The sequence below is a fragment of the Budorcas taxicolor genome, chromosome 2 (genome assembly GCF_023091745.1).
Source record: "Budorcas taxicolor isolate Tak-1 chromosome 2, Takin1.1, whole genome shotgun sequence".
Classification (NCBI taxonomy): Eukaryota; Metazoa; Chordata; class Mammalia; order Artiodactyla; family Bovidae; genus Budorcas; species Budorcas taxicolor.
The window spans coordinates 100,241,363-100,266,423 of NC_068911.1; the positions used below are offsets into that span (position 1 = coordinate 100,241,363).

Genomic DNA, 25,061 nt, shown 5'->3' on the forward strand with positions numbered 1-25,061 from the left:
TTATAAAGATAATTTAGCCTTAGTTTGCAGATGAGGAAATTAAAGTTCAAAAGGACATGAATACATGGAGTCCATGGTTGCAGACTGTAAGGCAAAACAAGTATCAGTGTGTCACTAGCCTCTCTTTAATGTTCATGTCTCTGGGCTTCTGACTTAGTTTAGGCCAGATTACAGACTTGTTATTCAACTGGAATAACATTTTAACCAGCTTTAAATATAAATCTGTAGCAAAACAAAAAATACATGTTGCAGTCTCTGAGATATATCTTCCTGGTTTTAGTCATCCTCACTGAACTGACATCAAATGAACAAAAACCCATTGGCAGATGGTCAGGCCAGAATTAGACACCAATGGTTGTTTCTCAATGAACTTGTGCCAGAAAGCAGTGCCAGAGAAGGCATTCACCCAACAGAAAAATATTGGTATGCTACATGGTTGATTAAGGATGCATTCTAATGCCATGCCTGGAAGGAATTAAGAATGAGAGTAGGCTGGGCTCTTCATTTTTGTGAACCTCCTGTGTCATGGTCAAATCTCCTCACATTAGAAATGAGACCCGGTGTAGTGTAGTTGGGTTTTGGCAAAATGGCTCAGACGGTAAAGTGTGTAATGGGGAACTTACTGCCCTATAGAAGAATATGTAAAACCAGTCGATCACTGATCAAGTGAGTTTATTTCTTTTAAATTTATCTTGATGACTTTGTAGGGAAAATAACAACATAGAAAATTAATAAATGAGAACATGAGTAATACCAAGAAAGTAAGATAAGCTCCTAAAAAAATGAGAGTCACTATTTTTTTTTTTCAAAATAGCCATAATAATTTGGCCTAGAGTATTGAGACAATAGCACAGTAATTATTTAAATGCCTCTTTTGTGGCCTGGAAAAAAAAGAAAAAGAACAGAATTTTCCAATATGCCTTACCCAAGAAATCAAGTTAAACATTGACCAAAATATTGGTCATCGAAGGATAGCATTGCACAATTATATATCAGTGGTACTCTGTGACCTTCTCCACCTTCTGGAACACCAGATATATTCCTCTGTCAGAAACAGTGCTCTGCTATGGCTTAGCCATTTATCTGTTCAGCTGTGACAAGCCTTATGTTCTAGGATATATGCAATCTAATGTGTAGTAAAAAGTTTAAGGCAGTAAAAAGTTTAGAAGCCTCATCCAGATGAATATTTATGGTCTCCTGTGCATAGGAACTCACAGAAGATTATGTACCACTTAGGTTGGCTGCTCAGAAGACCATTCCATCTAATGAAAGGTTATCCTGCTATGATCTAAAGGAGAAAATTCAAAAACCATAGCAGCATTTTTCACACTGTCTTCCTATATGGGCAAGCTTACACAGAGTCATTCAGCAAACTACAACTTAAACTTTTCTTTTAGGTTTTTCTCTTCCCCTATTCAAATCAAGGACTAGTTAGAAATGGTGTACTCCCAAAATGCCAAAAAAAAAAAAAAAAACATCTGTTAAGCAAATAAACATATCCTAATGTGAAACATACAGGAACAATTGGGAAATTGTACTATATTTTTTATCTTAGACTAATGGTTTTATTACTAAGTAATCATAAGTTTGGTATGCTGCTGCTAAGTCGCTTCAGTCGTGTCCAATTCTGGGTGACCCCATAGAAGGCAGCCCACCAGGCTCCCCTGTCCCTGGGATTCTCCAGGCAAGAACACTGGAGTGGGTTGCCATTTCCTTCTCCAATGCATCAAAGTGAAAAGTGAAAGTGAAGTTGCTCAGTCATGTCCAACTCTTGGCGACCCTATGGACTGCAGCCTACCAAGCTCCTAAGTCCATGGGATTTTCCAGGCAAGAGTACTGCAGTGCGGTGCCATCGCCTTCTCTGAAGTTTGATATAGTCAACAGCAAAACATCAATTGAGAGAGGAGATAAGAGCTAGTTTAGAATAGATTACCACGATGGGGTTGAAGAGAAGAAAAGCAAAATTAGAAACATAGAATCTTGTTCTTGGGCACCAAAGCTTATTAAACCAAGGTCAGGACCATATATATTAAATTCAAACACTGAACTGAAGTCCAAATATATGATTTAAAACTAAAATAATTAAAAGTTTATTAGTAAGCTTTCTTCATTTACTTCTTTATTTTCTGGACATTAACATGATCAATCATTCTACCAGTTTTTACCAAAGAAAAGAGTTAATTCTGGAGTGTGTATTTCCCTTGCAGTTTATTGATGGGTCATGCAGAGACCTTCTAATTCCACTGCTCTAACAGCAGGAATCATAGGATGTGTGAAAACTGGCAGTCCCTTGCCAGGCATGTCATGATTCATGTCATTTTATTTTCAAGCCTAAATTAAAGGATTGTTTCTTACTTTGTCAGTTTCCTTACTCATGAGATAATGTTATAATATTTTTACTAGAAGTGACCCTGACAGTAGAATTATAGGTTTTGAATCAGTTTTCAAATTCAAGTACAACTCTGAAGCTAAGATTATAAGCATACTGTCTGTTAAGATGCTGAAAGTAATTCATGGTTGTGCCTAAATACTCAAGTGCAACATGGGTTCCATCACAAGCCTTGGAACAAAGTGACATGGATGGTGGAGTTTTCCTATATGTTTTTGGTTATGGGGAGAACTTTATCACTCTTTCTTTCTAGTTACGTATCTTTTTTTTTCCCCCCTTTAAACTAACTCTGTTCATGTTCTTGGTTGATAGAACATTAATTGCTGAGCCAGTTGAAGTTGTAATGTAATTATTGAAGTATTAAAGTATTTATTCAATCTCCAGAGATAGAATATCTCACTGCAATAATGGCTGTAGTGTAGAATTATCAGCCTCTGTTAATTCCAGGAAGTCAAGCAACAAGTATTTTTGAACATTTCTTCTGTACCTGGTTCTAGTCTAGGCATTTTTTTGTTCTGTAATATGTGACATTGTCCTTCATATAGTCAAAAATCTTGTGAAAACACAAGCTGTGTGAACATTACTTATAAAATAATGCCTTTGTAGAAGTTTGTGCAAGATGTACAGAATAACAATTTTATTTTTAAGTGGAAGCTATTCACTCTCTTCATTGATGCTAGATATACTTGCTTCATCATCTTGTTGATTCTTGCAAGATTTGGTAGATTGCCTGGCCATCAGTTTGGGTTATTTGGTAGATAATATTGCTACCCAGTTCCACAGATAGGTGAATGCTAAGAAAAAGACCACATTTTGGAATGTCTAAATTGCTATCTTATCCAAATTATCACCTATCACATTAGATTTTAATGTGCTAATGGGCATTGTGGGCTCAAAGATGACCTGTCTTTTATCATTATGTCCTGAACAAACCTAGTCAGCCTTGATAAACATGATTTCTTATGATATAACTATTGATTACATCTGAAATATGTGGATTAGGGCTGAATACATTAACGATGCCAAATGCCCTGGGAGATGTCAAAAATTAGAACTCAACATCTTAAAAAAAAATCTTTATGATTATGAAGAGTCTGAAAGTTTACCCACGTTGCCAACTAACATGTTAACCCACCAGAGTTTCATAGATTTAGACAGACGACATGCAATTCCTGGATCAGGCACAAAGGCTTTTATTCATCAGAGCAGGTCACTAAGTTGCACATTCACTTTGATTCTCCTTGCTCCATCCCACCTCCACGTCATATGAAGACGAGGCCCAGAGAGGCCAGGTAGAGGTAGCACACAGAATGTGTTTGTACCACAGATGAAGAACTCTTGGGCTTAAAAGTCTGCTGGAAAATCTACCCAACCTTTGCTTTGAAGGGAGATGTTATCTTGGTTAAGGAGAAAACCTACTCTCTATTCTAAAAGGAAGCACCATTTGTATCTTCCAAGGCTGTTAGCTATTTAAACATCCTTGAAAAAATAGTCCAGAAAGAAGCTGACACAAGACATGTAGAAACACTAAGAAGAAATGCCTGTCCAACAAATTATAGGGCTTAGAAGAATTGTAGACGAACTTTTAAATGTCAAAAATATTCATATATGTTTAATATGTGTCATTATAGATATAAGTGATACCTAACTGCTGTTATAAGTGATTACTCATATGTATTAATGACATTGATATAAATCGTTATCAGAAGCAATAAATACAAAAGTTAAATTATCTCAGGAGGTAAGCTCTACTGCTTTTCAAGCAATTATCCTTAACCTATTATGAAAAATGAAAATGTAACCTTTGTAATCTGTTTTTGAAAAGTGCCAGCTGTATATGAGCAAACATCATTTAAAAATAACTGACTACCCACATATATATGAAACTGTGTTTAAAACGAGTTTAGAAATTATTCCTGTTTTCATTCATTCCATAATGATCTAATTATCAGTTGAAAACATTTGAACCTTCAGTTCAGTTCAGTTCAGTCACTCAGTCACGTCCGACTCTTTGTGACCCCATGAATTGCAGCATGCCAGGCCTCCCTGTCCATCACCAACTCCCGGAGTTCACTCAGACTCATGTCCATTAAGTCCGTGATGCCATCCAGCCATCTCATCCTCTGCCGTCCCCTTCTCCTCCTGCCCCCAATCCCTCCCAGCCTCAGAGTCTTTTCCAATGAGTCAACTCTTTGCATGAGGTGGCCAAAGTACTGGAGTTTCAGCTTTAGCATCATTCCTTCCAGAGAAATCCCAGGGCTGATCTCCTTCAGAATGGACTGGTTTGGATCTCCTTGCAGTCCAAGGGACTCTCAAGAGTCTTCTCCAACACCACAGTTCAAAAGCATTAATTCTTTGGTGCTCAGCCTTCTTCACAGTCCAAATCTCACATCCATACATGACCACAGGAAAAACCATAGCCTTGACTAGACGGACCTTAGTCAGCAAAGTAATGTCTCCGCTTTTGAATATGCTATCTAGGTTGATCATAACTTTTCTTCCAAGGAGTAAGCGTCTTTTAATATGAAGGCTGCAGTCACCATCTGCAGTGATTTTGGAGCGCAAAAAATAAAGTCTGACACTGTTTCCACTGTTTCTCCATCTATTTGCCATGAAATGATGGGACCAGATGCCATGGTCTTTGTTTTCTGAATGTTGAGCTTTAAGCCAACTTTTTCACTCTCCTCTTTCACTTTCATCAAGAGGCTTTTTAGTTCCTCTTCACTTTCTGCCACAAGGGTGTTGTCATCTGCATATCTGAGGTTATTGATATTTCTCCTGGCAATCTTGGTTCCAGCTTGTGTTTCTTCCAGTCCAGCATTTCTCATGATGTACTCTGCATAGAAGTTAAACAAGCAGGGTGACAATATACAGCCTTGATGCCCTCCTCTTCCTATTTGGAACCAGTCTGTTGTTCCATGTCCAGTTCTAACTGTTGCTTCCTGACCTGCATACAGATTTCTCAAGAGGCAGGTCAGGTGGTTTGGTACTCCCGTCTCTTTCAGAATTTTCCACAGTTTATTGTGATCCACACAGTCAAAGGCTTTGGCATAGTCAATAAAGCAGAAATAGATGTTTTTGGAACTCTCTTGCCTTTTCAATGATCCAGCGGATGTTGGCAATTTGATCTCTGGTTCCCCTGCCTTTTCTAAAACCAGCTTGAACATCAGGGAGTTCACGGTTCACATATTGTTGAAGCCTGGGTTGGAGAATTTTGAGCATTACTTTACTAGCGTCTGAGATGAGTGCAATTGTGCGGTAGTTTGAGCATTCTTTGGCATTGCCTTTCTTTGGGATTAGGATGAAAACTGACCTTTTCCACTTCTGTGGCCACTGCTGAGTTTTCCAAATTAGCTGGCATATTGAGTGCAGCACTTTCACAGCATCATCTTTCAGGATTTGAAATAGCTCAACTGGAATTCCATCACCTCCACTAGCTTTGTTCGTAGTGATGCTTTCTAAGGCCCACTTGACTTCACATTCCAGGATGTCTGGCTCTAGATGTGATCACACCATCATGATTATCCGGGTCATGAAGATCTTTTTTTACAGTTCTGTGTATTCTTGCCACCTCTTCTTAATATCTTCTGCTTCTGTTAGGTCCATACCATTTCTGTCCTTTATCGAGCCCATCTTTGCGTTAAATGTTCCCTTGAAGACCTTGTCTCTAAATTGATTATGTTAAAGAGTATTTAATATAGAAATATCAATTTTCTAGGGTAGTTTGTCTTTCCCTAGACAAATTAAACTTCTTTAATATAGACATATTTTTTCAGAAGCAAGTGTGACTTCACTCTTGTCTGTGGAGATTTTTGATCATTTGCTAAAACTGCGAATTAAGTTATTTGATCAAAGATCATGTAAAAAAGCCTTTTAAAATACAGAGATTTTTAATATTTGAAATCAATCTTTTCTTGTTTTCTGCAGTCTTCAAGCTGTGAGACAACTGAATTGACTATTTTTTTTGACATGATTTAAGAAAATCTTAAACCTGAACTTAAGTAGGGAAAAAAAACTGATTACATCTCCAGTCAGGTTTCTTGTCCCATAGGGAAAAAAAAAAATTAATTCTGAGATACTACTGACTATTGGCTTAATAATTATAAAATAGAAATTAACCAAGCTACTAATTCCAGTTCTAAGTTGGGCTTATGTAGAGTCAAAAGAAGGAACAATACCACCCTCAAAGATCTTAAGATCTAACCAAGCAGACAAATTTCAAAATAAGGGGAATTTGCATGTTGTCAGTGATCAGTTCTAGAGATTCTGAGAGAAAAGCTAGATCCTAGAGATGCTCAGACACATCCCACATTATACCTCCATTTCGTCATGATTCCCATCCTCATTCCTAGTTGCTACTATAAAAAAGTTACCAAGATTGAATAAGAGACCCAATGACCTCCCATTTTTGTTTTTATTTATTGTCATTTCCTTGAGATGTGTTATCTTTTTTTCTTGCTCTTTTTATATATATGTGTGTGTGTGTGTGTGTGTGTGTGTGTGTGTGTGTGTATGTGTGTGTGTGTGGTGTCATGCCTGGTGGCTCAGTCTCCAGTATTCTTTCCTGGAAAATCCCATGGACAGAGGAGCCTGGTGGGATACAGTCCATGGGGTTGGAAAAGAGTTGGACACACACAAAACAACTACACACACATACACACACACACATATAATATACACACATGCATACATATGCATGCCTATATATACATTTTTATGAATATGTACCTATATATTCTTTTAAAAATTGTTACTTTCAAGTGACTTTATGCAATGGTAGCATTAAAGAAATTGCTTCTTTTGCATTTTGTTATTGAGAAAGATTAAACAAGGAGGAAAAATTACTGTTAGGTCCTATATACAGAGTCTGCCTTTGTGAGAGGGAACAGAAAACACACAGGATTACCTTTGATCTCAATGAATATTTTACTCACCGCACTGACTATATTTTTAACCCTTAAGACCTTAATTTTGTAAAGAAGACCTTAAATGAGAATCTGGATTATATGGGACAGTTTTCTGTTCTCTACCCCATGCACCCACACGCCTTGTGTCTTGTTGCCTAACTCTCTAAAGCAGTCTTTGCAGCTGTGGTTCAGTGCTGTGTTTCCTCTTCCATTCTCTGCATCAGGGAAAATGCAAGGGTTAAAGGAGTGAAACACAGAGTGTTCTGGAAATGCCACATAGTTTTCTCAATACCCCTTATTATTGAAGTCCATATAGGTTTTGTGACAGTTCATCAATGTGAACCAGCTACCCCAAATAAAATTTAAAGCCATTAGAACTAGAATGGAAAAACTGGCTTCTGTTTCTTCTAGTAATAAGCCACTTTTGATAATTCAATGTCTTTTTCAGTCAGTGAAATACAGATCATTTACCTTAGCTGTCATCACATTCCCTTCAGTTTTTAGATTCTATTGAATCCACTCAGAGAAGTGGGCTACTACAGTAGCCCTTTCAATATGTGAATAAATCCCAATTAATGGAATTTCTGACATTTGACTAGAGAATATGGAATATATGATAAAAATACTCCAAAGAATCTGGATGTATAAGGAGATTGTTTTGGTTAACTTAAAATTTCCATAAATATTTAACCAGATGTAACTGTTTTGTGTTTTATTTTGCACTTTCAGACCAGCGATAAACGCAACCATCAATGCTGGGTGCTATTCCCTTGTCTTTTCACTTTGATTAGTTTTTGATGTATCAATGTGTAAAAAGTGAAAGTGTTAATAGCTCAGTCATGTCTGACTGTAAAGGTGGAGGTAGTAAAATTCTTTGCCATGCCTTCAGTTAAGCTTCTGAATGAAAGTTCTTTAAAGAATAAAACTACAAACAGCAAAAATATGATAGTGTTTTTCATTGTTGTTATTATTATTTTGGTGACATTTGCTTAAAATGAATCTCTGCCATTCTTATGGAATAATTATTGTTGGAAAAACAAAATTTTCTCACTTCCAGCAATGGTTGGCTCTACAATGCTTTCATTATTTTCTGTGAAATGCAATGAAATCAATATGTTATTATTATACAAAATTATCTTTTAATGAATTGAAAATATCCAATATTGCTTATATACCTTGTTTGTTTGTTGTTTAAACCCTAGTTAATCCTGGAGAAGTATTGCCTCAGACATGTAAAGCTGGAGAATTCCGCTGCAGAAACAGACACTGTATCCAAGCCCAGTGGAAATGTGATGGTGATGATGACTGTCTGGATGGAAGTGATGAAGATTCAGTCAGTTGCTGTAGGTTCTCCTACAAGTTATATTAAAATTTGCTGAGTTTTTGAGTGTGTGAACTGTTAAAACAGGCTGGGGGAGAATATCTAAAATTATCATTAATGCAAATTGAACTTAGTTTTTTTTTTTTTTTTCCCCCAGTCATCATTTTGTATAGACGTTAGACCTAAATGACCTTCTTTGTATACCTTTAAAGCACTATTTTTTTTCATCCTTCCACATCTTTGAATATTACTTCAGAAATTCTTCAGAAATTCTTCAGAATATTGCTTCAGAAATTCTTTTCTTTCCTGTTTTGTGCCATCAGCACCACCATACCATTGTTAGAAGGTTGCTCTAGGAGACCCCTTCAGACCTCTGAATTTAAAGATGTGAAAAATCAATATAAACTCCCCCAAGGCAGAATTACTCATAAAGAAGGTCACAATCCACTCCATTGCTCCTTGGCAACAGAGCCTTGGAGATGGTCCAAGGAAACAGACATGTGTTTGGAACATGTTATTACCTAACTTCACTGGCTCAGTTCATAGTAAGAGACACATATGGGACACTCAGACTATTAAGGAAGTTGAAAGTTTTATTTCTCCCCTTCCCTTCTTTTTAGCTCCTCATCATTTGTTGCAATAGGAATAATTTCATGTTTCTCGTAGGGATCAGAGTATGACCCACAAATGTAGAGGAAAACAATTTGAGAGGCAGATTAAATAAACTTTTGAAAATATATTTGATTTGAATCACTACCTTAGTGTCGTTGAAAGATATAAAATATTTTATATGGAGAGAAGTATATGTTGGACATATTTATCTTTAGTCTTTTCATTTGACTTAGATACATTATTTTTAAAAAGAAAATGATTATTTTTCAATTAATGACTTTGAAGTTAAAGTGGCTGAATTGATTTAGAGTTGATTGGCAATGCTCCATTTTCCTTTTTTTTTAAATCAAGAATATAAAGATGAAGTTTTAAAGATTCTTTGTTAAAAATGAGCAAAATTGGTCTGAGCACCTGTCATAGGAATTTGGGCACAAATTCTTAAAATGTGGACTTTAAAAATTATTTTCAAAGTTTATAAAATATATAATAAAATAAATTTAATTAATATGTAAGTATAACACTACTTTCCCTTCATTTCCAAATATTCAACATTATGTACTTCTTATTTTCAATCCTATTAATATTAATATTTATACTCTAAATTGTGCCACAAATAAAATGTTAAATATTAAATTGATACAACCAGCCAAAAATTTTGAAGTAGGAGGAGCCTTTCATCTAAAGATAAAAGGTATTTTCTTCATCTTCTTTTTAACACAAACAATATGTTATTTATTGATTAGATTGTCTCATTCTTCACGACTCTAATGTTTATTCATGGTTGCAATGAATGCTCCCTATGTATCAACTCCTTGCATAGTCACAGTGCCTCTGCAGAGCAGAGGTATTTTATCACAGTACTTAGGAATTAATCCTATAGGTTCATGTTCTGTGTGATTGTTTTTTTCTCCAACTCACAAGCTAATTTCCTCCAAGAGTATAAGGGACATTGCATTTGGACTGTTAATTGTAGTATTAAAATTCCTAGTCTGTATTGTTCATTATTTTTAGCACTTATTTATCCCCTCATCCAAGCTTCCACCATGGGCTTTTCCTGGCATCTTCTACTTTATGTATGGTTGGTGGTGGTTTAGTCACTAAGTCGTGTCTGACTCTTGCGACCCCATAGACTGTAGCCTGCTGGGCTCCTCTGTCCATGGGATTCTCCAGGAAAGGATACTGGAGTGGGTTGCCATTGCCTTCTCTAATTTTATGTATAGTCCATATTCAGTTCTAGTCTTTCACTAGTCTTCCCTTAACTAAAGCCCACTTTCTATACTTCCTCCAGATTAATAGCAATGTAACCTTGTTACTTCAATAACTGGATAATGAGAAAGTTAAATTCTAAAATTCATTAACTCTCATATAAAGAACTTCATGTTATGTCTGACATTTACATTTTTGGCTTTCAATGTCTATCATGTTTCTACTTACCCTCTTTGTCTTTATCAAGCTGAACTACTTATAAATCTCTAAAAATTTTCTTTTCCTTTTCTTTTTGTCTTCGGTGACATTGCATTCTCTGTTCCCAGTTATGAATTTCACCATGGTTTACCACTATCTCCACAGGGAAGTCTTTTTTGTATGCTAGCCATCTCTTTTCTCAATACAGCCCACTTGAGTTAAACATCTCTTGGATATTCTTTTGTTATGGTAGTTGCAAAACCATATTGCAGCTACATGCTTATTTATTTGATGCATCTAATAGATTAATATGAGGGGACACATTAATTTGTAGCATCTTCGTAGTCTCAGTGTCTAGCACAGTAGCTAGCACATGGATGAATGAATGACTGAATCAGAGGGGCAAAGTAAAATTAAACATCTCTGATCACCTTCCAGCAATACGGTGTCTTCTTTAAACACTGCGATGATTCTAAGCAGCATTATATTCCTGGGATCCCATAGTTAATATATCAGCACTGCATAATTCATTTCAGGGGTTTATTTTAGATTGCAAATACTCAGAAGCTTCAGCCTTGAATTCTGTTATTATTTTACTTCTCAACTCCAAATCACAAGACAATGGATTATATTTGGTCCTTCTTTTTAACCTCCCATTTATAACATTGTGAAAATAGCAAAGGTTTCTGATCAAGCTTCTCTAAAGTGCTTATGCATGATGTTAGTACTTGAAAATGTTGACCCTCTAATATATTGGATGACCTTTATCCTCCTGAGCAGCTATTCTTGTTAAAGTCCCTAAAGTGAATAGAAAATGTTAATCACACATAAATACCAGAAAGCACAAGGCCTTTCCCTCACATTTATTTACTATACACAAAAGAGAACTTCTGAAAAGTGATAAAAACTGCTTCATCACTATGACTACTTTAAATAAATAGTGTTTTGTTGAAACTGACTAGAAAGGAATACATTTGCTATGCAACAGCATGAAAAATTGGCTATTTTTTCAAATTCTAAAGAAAACTAATACCAACATGTATTTTTATCATACAGAAGTGCAACTACTGGGCACAAGGAAAATTACCTCAGAAAGAATGTTGAAATTATGAAATGGATACTGAAGAGCATGCCAAATCAGTTAGGAACTTAGACTCCAGAATGCAGGGGAAAAGATCACAGGAGGTAAACCATAAATGGCCTCCTGCTGTGCTTAGATATTAGAGGTTTAATCCTTAGCTGTGGTCAGCTTCCCTTAGAGGGCTGATCATGTCCTCAGTATATTTTGCAGCTTCAAGTTTATTTGTTTGTATTAGGGGAAAAGACTCATGATGATCATTTTCATTATTAAAATTACTCAGAATCTCCTATTTAGCACCAACTCCAGTAATGCATTTTTTCTCTAGAATTTTCCTTCTAGCCCCAGGAAACATTGAGCAAAACGTAACACAATCAAGCTTATTTAATGTTTCAAGAAGTACTTGTGTAGATGTATGGTTTAAAAAAAAAAGTATTTTTGATATATGATTAAGTTATTTGATACATACTTGTTATGTTCCACATTAACAATTGAGATTAACTTTATGTTTTTGCTGAAAAATCTGAAGCTAAATCACCCATTATGATTAGGGATGAGAAAAGAGAGTCAGTTGGTTTTACTGCAGACTTGAAAAATGAATATATTTCCTTGTATATGAACTTGAATTCCTTGATCTTTTCTATATGACTACTACATTTTAACACAGCCTAGTGTATTATTATTTGGTATAAAATATGAGACAATGAATGACAGAAGATATAGATCAATTATACTATAACATAATTACTGTAAATTATCTATATCTTTCCCTTAAAATAATCATAATTTTATCTAGTTTAAAATTATTAAATTTGCTTCTCCTCTTCTCCCCCTTCCCACCCCAGACAATCATAGCTGTCCTGATGATCAATTTAAATGCAAGAATAATCACTGTATCCCCAAGAGATGGCTTTGTGATGGAGCTAATGATTGTGGGAGCAATGAAGATGAATCCAATCAAACATGTTCAGGTAAAGGTTTGCTTAGATGCATATGTAAATCTCTTCCACACTTAGTCTTCATAAAGATGCCTGAAACTAAACTAAACTTTCCTAGTGCTGATGATCTGAGTATTGCAGTAGCAAATGAATTCAGAGTTTGATGCCACAAAGGCTAGAATGCAAACTATCTTTTACTTATTCTTTGGGTATCACTCTGCTTTTCAAAGGGATTTGGCATGTTATCCATGCAGGTTGACTGTCAGTACACCACTTGGACAAAACTTGTCCCTGCTAAATTTTACTTGGTAATGGAGAGAGAGGTTTGTGAGTATACTATGATTTAGGCTATCTCACAAGGAGAATTATTATTATTATTTTAACCTTGAAACAATAATTTATATGTTTTTGTTTAGTCTTCTGTAGAATATCTCTGTAAATAGGTTTCTGTTCCTGGCACACTATTCATGTGTTTTTTTGTTTTTTTTTTTTGTTTGTTTTTTTAAATAAAATCCCAAGTCCACTAAGCCTATTTATATTTCCATACTATTTATTGTATTGCAATAAATCTTTGAATCCTTAGCTAGATTCTCATTGAATGGGAATATACAGCTCATGGTACACATTGCAGCAGAGGGCCAAAAAAGATCATTCTTAATCAGATAAGTGTTGAAAAATGATCCTGACTAGCAACTGCCTAGTGCTTCTCTTTAAACAATGACAAAAAGTCATATATTTAGTGACTCTTATTAATATGATCAGTATTTTTTAATCATTACATATACTGTTAAAATCTATCAACCACCTCACCTTTTCTCTTTGCCAAAATAAGCCATACTAAATACAAAGTATTATAATGCATTAGTGAAAACTGCAAAGGCAACACACAGAGAAAAGACCAAGAGGTCAAGAATCCTGGTTTGTACTCTGGATTTTGAAACTGACATTCTTGGAAAGACTTGTGCCTCCCTGTACCTCAATTCCCACATTTATTACTTTCAACTCTGTAGAAGTATGAATTTTCCAGAGCTTTGCACCATGTACTAAATAACAGCAAGAATGAAATAGTCACCATTCTGTAATCCTAGCCTCCATTGTATATTCTTCTATTTTCCATAGTGACATATTTACTGAGGATCCATGGGCTAGTCTTCTCCTGTCCCTTGATTAAAAGCTCAGTCTACTCTTTTAGAGCAACTGCTTATTTTCAAGATATTTTGTGTCTTCCATAAGGGTGTTTTGCCAAAGACTGTCTCACAGAGAGGGACCTTTAGAGACCAGATGGGCCTAGGCTCCTGCCTTCAAGTTCATTCTTTTTATAGTTGAGGTGGAAGAAGAGATTTGCCGTAACTCATATCATTGGTAAGGATTTAGGAAAACTCACTTCATCTCTCTCCAGGGCCATTGCTCTTTTTACCAAACTATGTTATCCTGAGGATTAGCTAGAAATCTAGACATGGTCAATTTAATGTTTCCCAGGTCACTCTTAGAATATGACTGCAATTTACAATGAAGCAGCTTTCTAAATTAGTGCATTTATTATTCTTTTAGATTAAGATTCAACTCAGAAACTATATAGTATTACATCCTAAACAGATAGATCTGCTTTCACCTTAAATTATCAGGCACTGCTGTCTCAATTCATAATACCATGTCTTCTTCATTTCTATTTGATTTTTACTAATCTGTTTGTTTCTACATGATTTTTAAAGAAGGATTTAGGACTGATCAGCTACTTACATAGAGAGTGAAAATGTTATGTATAAGAACAAATAAAAAAATTAATCCTAATGAGTAAGATTTTTAAGACACTCCAGGCCTTGGTTCACTAGAAAATAGAACACCACTTGCTTGTACCTTAAGTGCTACTTTAAGTGACAGCAGCTGAAGTCTGCTACTCACTATTAGGTCTTCTTATCATATTCATGATAGCGATTATGGTCACCTTATGTCTTTCTAAATTGAAAAACAAAATACAAAGAGAAAAATAAATATGGCTTTGAACTCTGAAAACTATGCTGTCATGTTACAATGTATTTCCATTTTGTTTTACCAAAATGAATAGGTCATACAGCTCACCATCTTGGAAAAATATGGGAAGTTCATTAAATGAGTTCCCTGGTTGAGTTATTTCTCTGCATTTCTAGATATAGATGTGTACATGGATATGTATCCTAGATAAAATAATACTCATATGGGGATTATTTTGTAATTGAATCCACTATCCTGTAGCCTTTAGCAGTGTGGCTACTTTATATTTAAATGAAAATTCTTTCCTATAACAAACTAATTTTGTATTATTTTTCTTTGGGATTTCTCCTCAGTGGATCTACTAATTCAGTAAATATCTGTCACAGCATTGCAGATAGAATGAGGAAAAATACACAGTAATTTCTTTAAGAAGTTATGAGATAAGATGAAGAGAAAGACATTCAAACAGTTCATTCCCATAGAACTATGTTGACCTTCAAATGGGAGCACAAAAAGAGCTACTAATTAATCACTGGCTCTCCTGGAAGGCCTACCAGAGGAGGGGATGTCTAAGCTAAGCCTTACCAAACATAAATAAATAAATTAGAAAAATGTCTAAAAAACAGTTTGAATCATTTAATTAGAAAATATAGCCTGATAAGACCATGTGGTATTCACAATTAAAATGAAAAATTAGAACTCAAATATCAACAGGAATTTCAAAAAGCAGTGTAAACTCAAAATCTTGTAACAATAAGCAATTCAGTGCCATTTATATGAAATATAAAAATGCAAAAATGTTCTATATGTGCTTGTTGATTAACAAATATATAAAAATAGGAGTAAAATACGGAGATTAAAAAAAAAAAACTAAGGATGACAATTACCTCTATGAAAGAAAAGAGAAATGTGATTGGGAAAGATTACATAAGGGATTTCAAATATAAGTATAATACTTTTATTTAAATTAAAATCTGTAGCAAATGTAGGAAAAATTAAGATTTGATAGTTCTATAAGAAGACAAACAGATTTTAATGATACTTCCTATACTTTTCTAAGTGATGGAAATATTTGACTGAAAAAAATAAGTAACTGATTGGGGACCATAGGTTGTGGAGGGTGAAGTCCTTAGAGGGTAGGGGGCTGTCGGATGGAGAGCCTGTAAGTGAAAAGGGGTACACAAAGGGGCAGAACAGAGCTGATAGGCAGGGTTTAGGAGTTGTTTTTCATCAACAACAAGAAAACATAGTTTTGTGTACTTTTGAGGGAGATCGAGAGGCCAAAGATGAGAAGTTCAGTTCAGTCGCTCAGTCGTGTCCGACGCTGTGACCCCATGGATTGCAGCACGCCAGGCCTCCCTGTCCATCACCAACTCCTGGCGTTCACCCAAACTCATGTGTAGAGTCAGTGATGCCATCCAGCCATCTCTGTTGTCCCCTTCTCCTCCTGCCCCCAATCCCTTCCAGCATCAGGGTCTTTTCTAATGAATCAACTCTTTGCATGAAGTGGCCAAAGGATTGGAGTTTCAGCCTCAGCATCAGTCCTTCCAATGAACACACAGGGCTGATCTCCTTTAGAATGGACTGGGTGGATCTCTGCAGTCCAAGAAAATCGCAAGAGTCTTCTCCAACACCACAGTTCAAAAGCACCGTTTCTTCGACACTCAGCTTTCTTCACAGTCCAACTCTCACATCCATACATTACCACTGGAAAAACCATAGCCTTGACTAGATGGACCTTTGTTGGCAAAGTAATATCTCTGCTTTTTAATATGCTATCTAGGTTGGTCATAACCCTCCTTCCAAGGAGTAAGCATCTTTTAATGGCAAACCAATTCAGTATTCTTGCCTTGAGAACCCCATGGACTGTATGAAAAGGCAAAATGATAGGATACTGAAAGAGGAACTCCCCAGGTCATTAGGTGCCCAATATGCTACAGGGGATCAGTGGAGAAATAACTCCAGAAAGAACGAGGGGATGGAGCCAAAGCAAAAACAGTACCCAGTTGTGGATGTGACTGGTGATAGAAGCAAGGTCCAATGCTGAGCAATATTGCATAGGAACCTGGAATGTTAGGTCCATGAATCAAAGCAAATTGCAAGTGGTCAAACAGAAGATGGCAAGAGTGAACATCGACATTCTAGGAATCAGTGAACTAAAATGAACTGGAATGGGTGAATTTAACTCAGATGACCATTATATCTACTACTGTGGGCAGGAATCCCTTAGAAGAAATGGAGTAGCCATCATAGTCAACAAAAGCATACAAAATGCAGTACTTGGATGCAATCTCAAAAATGGCAGAATGATCTCTGTGTATCACGCTGATACAAGCCTATGCCCCAACCAGTAACACTGAAGAAGCTGAAGAAGAACGGTTCTATGAAGACCTACAAGACCTTTTAAAACTAACACCCAAAAAAGATGCTCTTCCCATGGTAGGGGACTGGAATGCAAAAGTAGGAAGTCAAGAAACACCTGGAGTGATAGGCAAATTTGGCCTTGGAGTATGGAATGAAGCAGGGCAAAGGCTAATAGAGTTTTGCCAAGAGAACACACTGGTTATAGCAAACACTCTCTTCCAACAACACAAGAAAAGACTCTACACATGGACATCACCAGATGGTCAACATGGAAATCAGATTGATTATATTCTTTGCAGCCAAAGATGGAGAAGCTCTATACAGTCAGCAAAAACAAGATTGGGAGCTGACTGTGGCTCAGATCATGAACTCCTCATTGCCAAATTCAGACTTATGTTGAAGAAAGTAGGGAAAACCACTAGACCATTCAGGTATGACATAAAGCAAGTCCCTTATGGTTATACAGTGGAAGTGAGAAATAGATTTAAGGGACTAGGTCTTATAGAGTTCCTGATGAACTATGGACTGAGGTTCGTGACATTGTACAGGAGACAGGGATCAAAACCATCCCCATGGAAAAGATGAAAAGTAGTTACCATGATGATCCTTGGCTTCAAGCCTAGGCAGTGTCAGACCAGCTTTTTCCCACAGCAGAGAGTTCTGCTTCAGTTACATAATATTTGTTCTCACATCCCCCACAAATGTTAACTAAATTCAAACTATACCACTAGGATTGTGTTAAGGAAACCTGATATATTTTTTAAAATCAGTATTTTTTTTTACAAGATAAATTGGAGAGTATTTTTACATATGACATAGATTTTGTTCAAATAGAATGCTTTGATAGAGTGCAGGTAAAGTTTAGGAACAATGTATCAAGCTCTGTCCTCCTCTCCCTCCTTGTTCCTGCACACTGTGGGATTTCTCACTGCTACAAGACCGCAGGGGAAGCATCCTTAGTGATGGGTAGAAAAAATTCACATTTTGACAGTGAATTTCTGATTCTCTGCTAAATAAACAGTTCCACTGAGGAGGTGTAAATTTCCTCTTCATTAGAGCAGAATTTGCTACAAAATTAGATTCCTCTGGGCCTGCTCTGCTAATCTCACCTCCAAACTAATTTAGAATTGATGGAGAGAAGAACTGAGAAAGTCAAGGTTGTGTCTTCTTGATACAAATCTAGTGATTAAAAGGTGATAATTTAGTCAATCTGATTATATCATATAGACAGTACTTGTAGATTTATGGAATGAAGCATTTTTCTTATCTAAAAATCTGTTAAATTTGCCTAAATAAACATTACTTTCTCCATGTTTAGAAAAGATAATGAATTCATATATTTTCAGGGCATAGTCTCCTTTTATCATAAGCCAATAATTTTTCTTTGAAATAAGGAGTCATAATAGTTGTTCAAGTTTCCTAGTTAATGAGGTGATACACAAATTCCCATCACAATGTGAGATGTGTCCTATGTGATGTGAGATAGGTACCTCGGAGTCCTTTCTCATTCTCCTTTCTAATCATTAAAGCAGTGCTGGTGAAAGAAGAGAACCGGAGAAAACTGGTTAGAATTAAACATGAATGACTAGGAGAGTGACACAAGAGAATCAAATGGAAAAACATTTATTGGGGATTATAATATAATCTCATTATGGGTCAATTAGAAGATTTAATAGAGATGAAAATATGTGATAATATCTTTTTTTCTTCAAGGCAAGAAAACCAGAAAGGTGGAAGGAATAAATGTGTAGTAAATGAGGGAGAAAAGGAGAGATTTAGAAAAAGAAATGTAGAGGGAACAAAAGAAACGAGGAAGTCAGGGAGGGGGGAAGAAGGGAAGGAAAGAGAGAGGAAAAAAAACAGGAGGAAGAGTGGAAAATAAAACTGTGTTATTCAGTTTCTCTTATAATTCAAAAGGTAAAAAGTATTTACTGTGATCAATGAAATGATACAGAGACATGTAAGAGAAAAAGCTAATATCTGTCTCACAGCTCTGTGCTTTCCTCTTCCCACCAAGTTAACTAATGCCAATATCGTCACTCTTCTTTAGGCTAATGCAAATGTGGTTTTATTAAAATTACCCAGAAGAAGGCAATGGCACCCCACTCCAGTACGCTTGCCTGGAAAATCCCATGGACAGAGGAGCCTGATAGGCTGCAGTCCATGAGGTCGCAAAGAGTCGGACATGACTGAGCAACTTCACTTTCACTTTTCACTTTCATGCATTGGAGAAGGAAATGGCAACCCACTCCAGTGTTCTTGCCTGGAGAATCCCAGGGACGGGGGAGCTGGTGGGCTGCCATCTATGGGGTCACACAGAGTCGGACACGACTGAAGTGACTTAGCAGCAGCAGTGTTGACTTAAAAAAAAAAAGCATAATGTGAGAGTTGCAACTTAAGTTTTATTTGAGGCAGAATGAGGACTGCATCCTGGGAGACACCTCAGATAGCTCTGAGAAACTGCTTCAAAGAGACAAAGGGGAAAGATCAGTATATAGGTAATTTTGGTGAAGGGAGAGTATGTGTAATCAAGCACATATTTTTTCCAAAATGTTTCTACTAGTCTTATGAACCTTTTGCTAGTCAAGAAAAAGCAGTCATCACCATGAAGGCTTTTAGTGGTTTTCTAGATATGAGGAGATACAAGAATTGGATTCATAAAATTGGCTCCTGAAAATGTCTAACTGTCTGATTACCTATTCTGCCAGTTTTCCCCTGGGTACAGAGTGCCCTGTTTCTGATCACTACCCTGAACTCCTTTCATGGGTGTTGAAGGTCAGCAGCTGCAGCAGCATATGAATTAATCCTTGTAGAGGTATAAGTGAAGTGAAGTCGCTCAGTCGTGTCAGACTCTGTGATCCCATGGACTGTAGTCTACCAGGCTTCTCTGTCCATGGGATTTTCCAGGCAAGAGTACTGGAGTGGGTTGCCATTTCCTTCTCCAGGGGATCTTCCTGACCCAGGGATCGAACCCAGGTCTCCTGCATTGCAGGCAGATGCTTTACGCTAGATGAGCAAATGCCAATTTGTAGTTGACACTAGGAACATTCTTGATTTACTCTAAATGTTAGAGTAATTTTGCAGAAAATCCATAAGGTTAACAAAATAAAGTAACGTAGGAATATTAAATCTTACCTTAAACTTTCAACATTGAAAACTTCAGAATCATACTTGTTTGTCGGGCTATTTAAAGTCTATTAATCTAAACCAGTTTACTTGTAAAAAAGAAAAAAAATCATATATGGCATAATATATTTTAGATTCAGCACCCTTAATCACATAATCAAAGCCAAATACAGTGGAATACTTTTCTTGGTCTTTCAAATTAGAGATACTGAGAGTAGAAACACTATATCCAACCTAAGAAATCAAATCAGAATGGTTTTTTTTTGTTTGTTTTTTCTCAAGTAATCTTCTAAATATTCACCAATAATGGACATACATCTTTACAGAGCAAGTGCAGTTTTCTTAAAGAAAATTACTTTCTTTATGTAATGTAAAGTATATGACTTTCCAGAAACTATTTTAAATGCTTCTGAAACTCTGAATTATGGAAACCCATTTTAGTGTGTTTGGATGACTTTGAACTACATTCTATTTTATACAAGACGTTAGTATTAAAGAAGTTCACAGGGTGTTCTGATGAAATAGGAACACACCTGTCTGTTTCTCAAGCCCAGGAAACAAGGGGATGTCTATAAACCAAGCAATGTTCTCAGATCATAACCGCAGGAACTCAGACTAATTGTTCCTTAACTGTCAAAGCTTCATCTAACACAAATATTAATAGGTCTGAGTGTCTCCTTCCCAATTTCCCCACTCCTTCCTTTTGTCTAATTAAAAGGAATGCTGGTATACTGATAACATAGGAAAACAGATTTGTAGTTCAGAGTGACAAAAGGGAAAATAAAATCAAACATTTAAAAATAAGTATGTGAAAAACTAAGGCCTGGAAGAAGAATTAAGCAGCTATCTAGGCTCTCATGCTTTCAAAAGTTGATCTGATTATAATAGAAAAAGGCAATCAAATGCCTTATAGAACATAACCCCTTTACTAAATAATTTTAAACCACTGCCCTTGGCTAGCAAAGAAAGCAAGGTTTCCTGTGTGTATTCCTTGAAACCTTTACAAGAGCTCAAAGCAAAGTTCATTAATATACTTTGATTGAAAAGTTATACATTTTTGTATCACTACACTTAAAATTAAGTTTAAAAAATCCATTTTAAGGCTAAATATATATTTTCAAAAAATATTTTCTGCATTCTTGATCCATACTTGAACTCATTTGTAGATCAAAAATAAATGCATTGAAAACATTAGAGGACAAAGACAGTTTTGACCCCATAATTAGAAAACAGTTACCCTGGTATCTCTAAATCCTGCCACCTTCATTACAGCAAGTTTCTTGGTTTATCATCCAAGGCTATGCAAAATAATTTTTTGTTAATTAAAAATTGGAGAAAATTTATTCAGTCATATATTCATCAGCATGTGCCAGACAAAAATTGTAAAATAATGAATTCACAGCTTCATTTATGAATATGTGTGAGGATTACAGAATATCTTGTCACTTAGCATTCATTTAATTGAAGGGCAGAGCATGTGAACTTTAGAAAAGGCTGACAAGCTGGCATTACCAAAATTTTAATAAAGATTTAAGTTAAAAATATTTTATCTAATAGAGCAATGTAATATCTTATGTGTAAAAGAGTTATTGTATGATTTATTTTTTCCTTGATATTATTCAAAAGGTCTCTAAATTTTTCCTCTGTGCATTAATTGGTCACCTTAGCCAGGACATGCCAAGTGGACCAGTTTTCTTGTGGAAATGGGCGCTGCATTCCCAGAGCATGGCTGTGTGACCGGGAAGACGACTGTGGGGACCACACAGACGAAATAGCATCTTGTGGTAAGTTGTGAGCTTTCAAGCTGTTTTTGGAGAAGAGAATGGCAACCCATTCCAGTACTCTTGCCTAGAAAATCCCGATTATGGAGGAAGGAGCATTGTAGGCTACAATCCATGGGGTCGTGAAGTCGGACACGACTGAGCGACTTAACTTTCACTTAACTTTCTAACTTTCAAACAGGTTATATCACTATCATCTCTTTTAAAAGGCTGTTTATTTCTTTGTAAATACAAGTCGACAAGGCAGAAGATGTTACTTTTTATTACTGCCTTTTGGCCTGAGTGTGGACTTTAACTGTAGAATGTATGCATTCACAAGGCATATCGTTGGCTAAATATAATGGATCCAAACATTGCAGATTTTAGTAGGCAGAGTGATTATTATAAGGTGAACAGGACATTCTCAAATGTTCATTATTAATCTTATGTCTATAATGATTAAATTTTTCAAACAGAATAGCTCATTCAGTGACATGTGGAGTAACTGAGGAGGACATGCTTTTTATTTGTATGCATGTGTTACACTCTGGAGCAATACACTATAAGGGCTGAGAATACATAGTTGATAAAACATTTGTTTCATTTCTAAAGAGTTGTATCATTCTGAAGGACAAAATTTTTATTAGTTGAAAACATTTTTTTAAAAGCAAAATTCCTATTATTACATAAAGCTGCAAATTTAATTATACCCGTTTGTACCCAAGAATTGATGCTTTTGAACTGTGGTGTTGGAGAAGACTCTTGAGAATCCCTTGGACTGCAAGGAGATCCAACCAGTCCATTCTGAAGGAGATCAGCCCTGGGATTTCTTTGGAAGGAATGATGCTAAAGCTGAAATTCAGTACTTTGGCCACCTCATGCAAAGAGTTGACTCATTGGAAAAGACTGTGATGCTGGGAGGGATTGGGGGCAGGAGGAGAAGGGGATGACAGAGGATGAGATGGCTGGATGGCATCACAGACTCGATGGACATGAGTCTGAGTGAATTCCGGGAGTTGGTAATGGACAGGGAGGCCTGGCGTGCTGCGATTCATGGGTTTGCAAAGAGTCGGACACGACTGAGCGACTGAACTGAACTGAACTGTACCCATATATCAGTAGGCCATATTTTCGTTTGTGTACTAAAACACAATAAGGAAATGAACCAGATTTTCTAAGTCTTCCACTTTATTTCAGTCATGGCTTTGGATATTTTAAATTACTATGGAAGAGCATAAATTAGACATGTGTAGCACATTTATTAAAATAGAATACAGCTGGGTATGTATTTTTAATATTTTGACTCTATGTTATAGTATTTCTACCAGTAGAGAAATAAGGAGACTTTTTTCTAAATCCTCAATTAAAATGGTTCTGTTTAGCATGTGCGCTCTGTTTACCTAAAAATTTTCTTTTTAAATTTCTTTTTATACCACACTAAGTCCCTATAACATTTGAGTTTACAACCTCTCAAAAAAATCTAGATAAAGTAAGTATTATTCATTGGCAATTGACATTCCACAGAAGACAGTAGAGATGCTAAAAAAAGGAAAAAAGTAATAGAGAATTACATATTTGTACATTTTACATGTAGAATTTCTGAGGGCTGGCCAGTTAAGGTGAGTAAGCAGTGTATTTTCTCTTCTTTCCAATGTCCAGACTGATCATGTGGCTGGGTCTACTTCTAGAGGGCTCTACTTTTTAGAAAAACTTAAATGCTTTTCTGCTCTTAGCATCTCCATCCAGAGTATCCCAGAAAGATAATGAGCAACCTGAAAACATTAAATACAGAGAAAGTCTGGAGTTAGAATCCCAAGTCACATAAGAAATGCCATGAAAAACAGACTAGGAAATTTGTGATGAGCTGTTTAAAGAATTTTGATCAGGACTTTGAGCTGACTTATTTTTAGTAATGGATCTAGTACAATATTTTTTTCTTTATTTTAGTAATTTGAATCAAAAGAGAAAAATCCTTAAAATTTCAATAATAATTAAAATAATCATGCCAGCAAACTAACAAACTTTTCACGAGGTAAGTGGACAAAAAGTGTCAGGAGTCCAGACGTATTTTCTTACTGAATCTTTATGACAAATCTACTGGAAGTATATTACTCTCCACATTTTACAGTTAAGAGAGTCAACATTTAAAGTCATGAATAACATGTGTGAGATAACAAAACTAATAAATAACAGGACTAGACCATGAATCCAAGTATGCTTAAAACTGAAACTCAACCATTTCGGTGAACTTGGTTTGGAAGCCAAGGATAAGGTGCAGATAGGGGGCAGATAATGCCATTATGGTGGTTTAGTCACTAAGTCATGTCCGACTTTTGCAACTCCATGGGCTCTAGCCTGCCAGACTCCTCTGTCTGTGGGATTCTCCAGGCAAGTATACTAGAATGGGTTGGTTGCCATTTCCTTCTCCAGGGATCTTCCCAACCTGGAATCGAACCCAGTTCTCCAAAATTGCAGGCAGATTCTTTACATACTGAGCTACTAGGGAAGTTAATGCCATTATGAAGTGAATTGAAGTGAAGTCACTCAGTCATGTCCGACTCTTCGCAACTGCATGGACTGTAGACTACCACACTCCTCTGTCCATGGGATTTTCCAGGAAGAGTACTGGAGTAGGTTGTCATTATATATCCATAAATATCTGATTTAAATGCACAAAAACCTGTAGTGAGTTTTATTCATTTGTGTGTTGGTAAATCAACATATCTTAGTGGAGAAGAGCCCCAATCCAGTGTTTGCTTATTTTTGTGATGTAAATACTCCCACTATGGCCAATATCAATTTTCCAACATGACTCTGAATATGGAGGAGAACATGTACATAACAATATGCAGTATTTCCATGATACAGACACAATCAGCATAAATAACTTCAAAAGCAAAATGCCTAGAAAATTATAAACTGTGAGTATTAATTACCCTTGTTTTCAACAATACTTAATTGTAAGTTTATATGATTTATCATGTTTTAAAACAGTGCCTGTGTGCTTAACAATTGACTCAAAAATCCCTGAAAATTTAAGAACTGGCTCTGTAAGCTGGTACAAAATGCCTCCAGCACACCACTGGATATACAGACAATGTGAAGTTTATTTGTCAAATAGCATAGTTCCAAAATATGAAATTTTAGATAATATCAGTAAATCATATGGGCTGGTCTCAGTACCATTTTCC

At 36.0% G+C, this 25,061-nt stretch overlaps 1 protein-coding gene across 1 annotated transcript in view; it reads left to right on the plus strand.

Annotated features, from left to right (window-relative positions):
- Positions 1–25,061, plus strand: part of LRP1B (LDL receptor related protein 1B) — a 1,834,206-nt gene that overhangs the window by 921,571 nt on the left and 887,574 nt on the right. Inside the window, exons 16-18 of the mRNA XM_052653145.1 lie at positions 8,499–8,639; positions 12,557–12,682; positions 21,778–21,894. Coding sequence (XP_052509105.1) covers positions 8,499–8,639; positions 12,557–12,682; positions 21,778–21,894 — 384 coding nt within the window. The remainder of the gene's footprint in view (positions 1–8,498; positions 8,640–12,556; positions 12,683–21,777; positions 21,895–25,061) is intronic.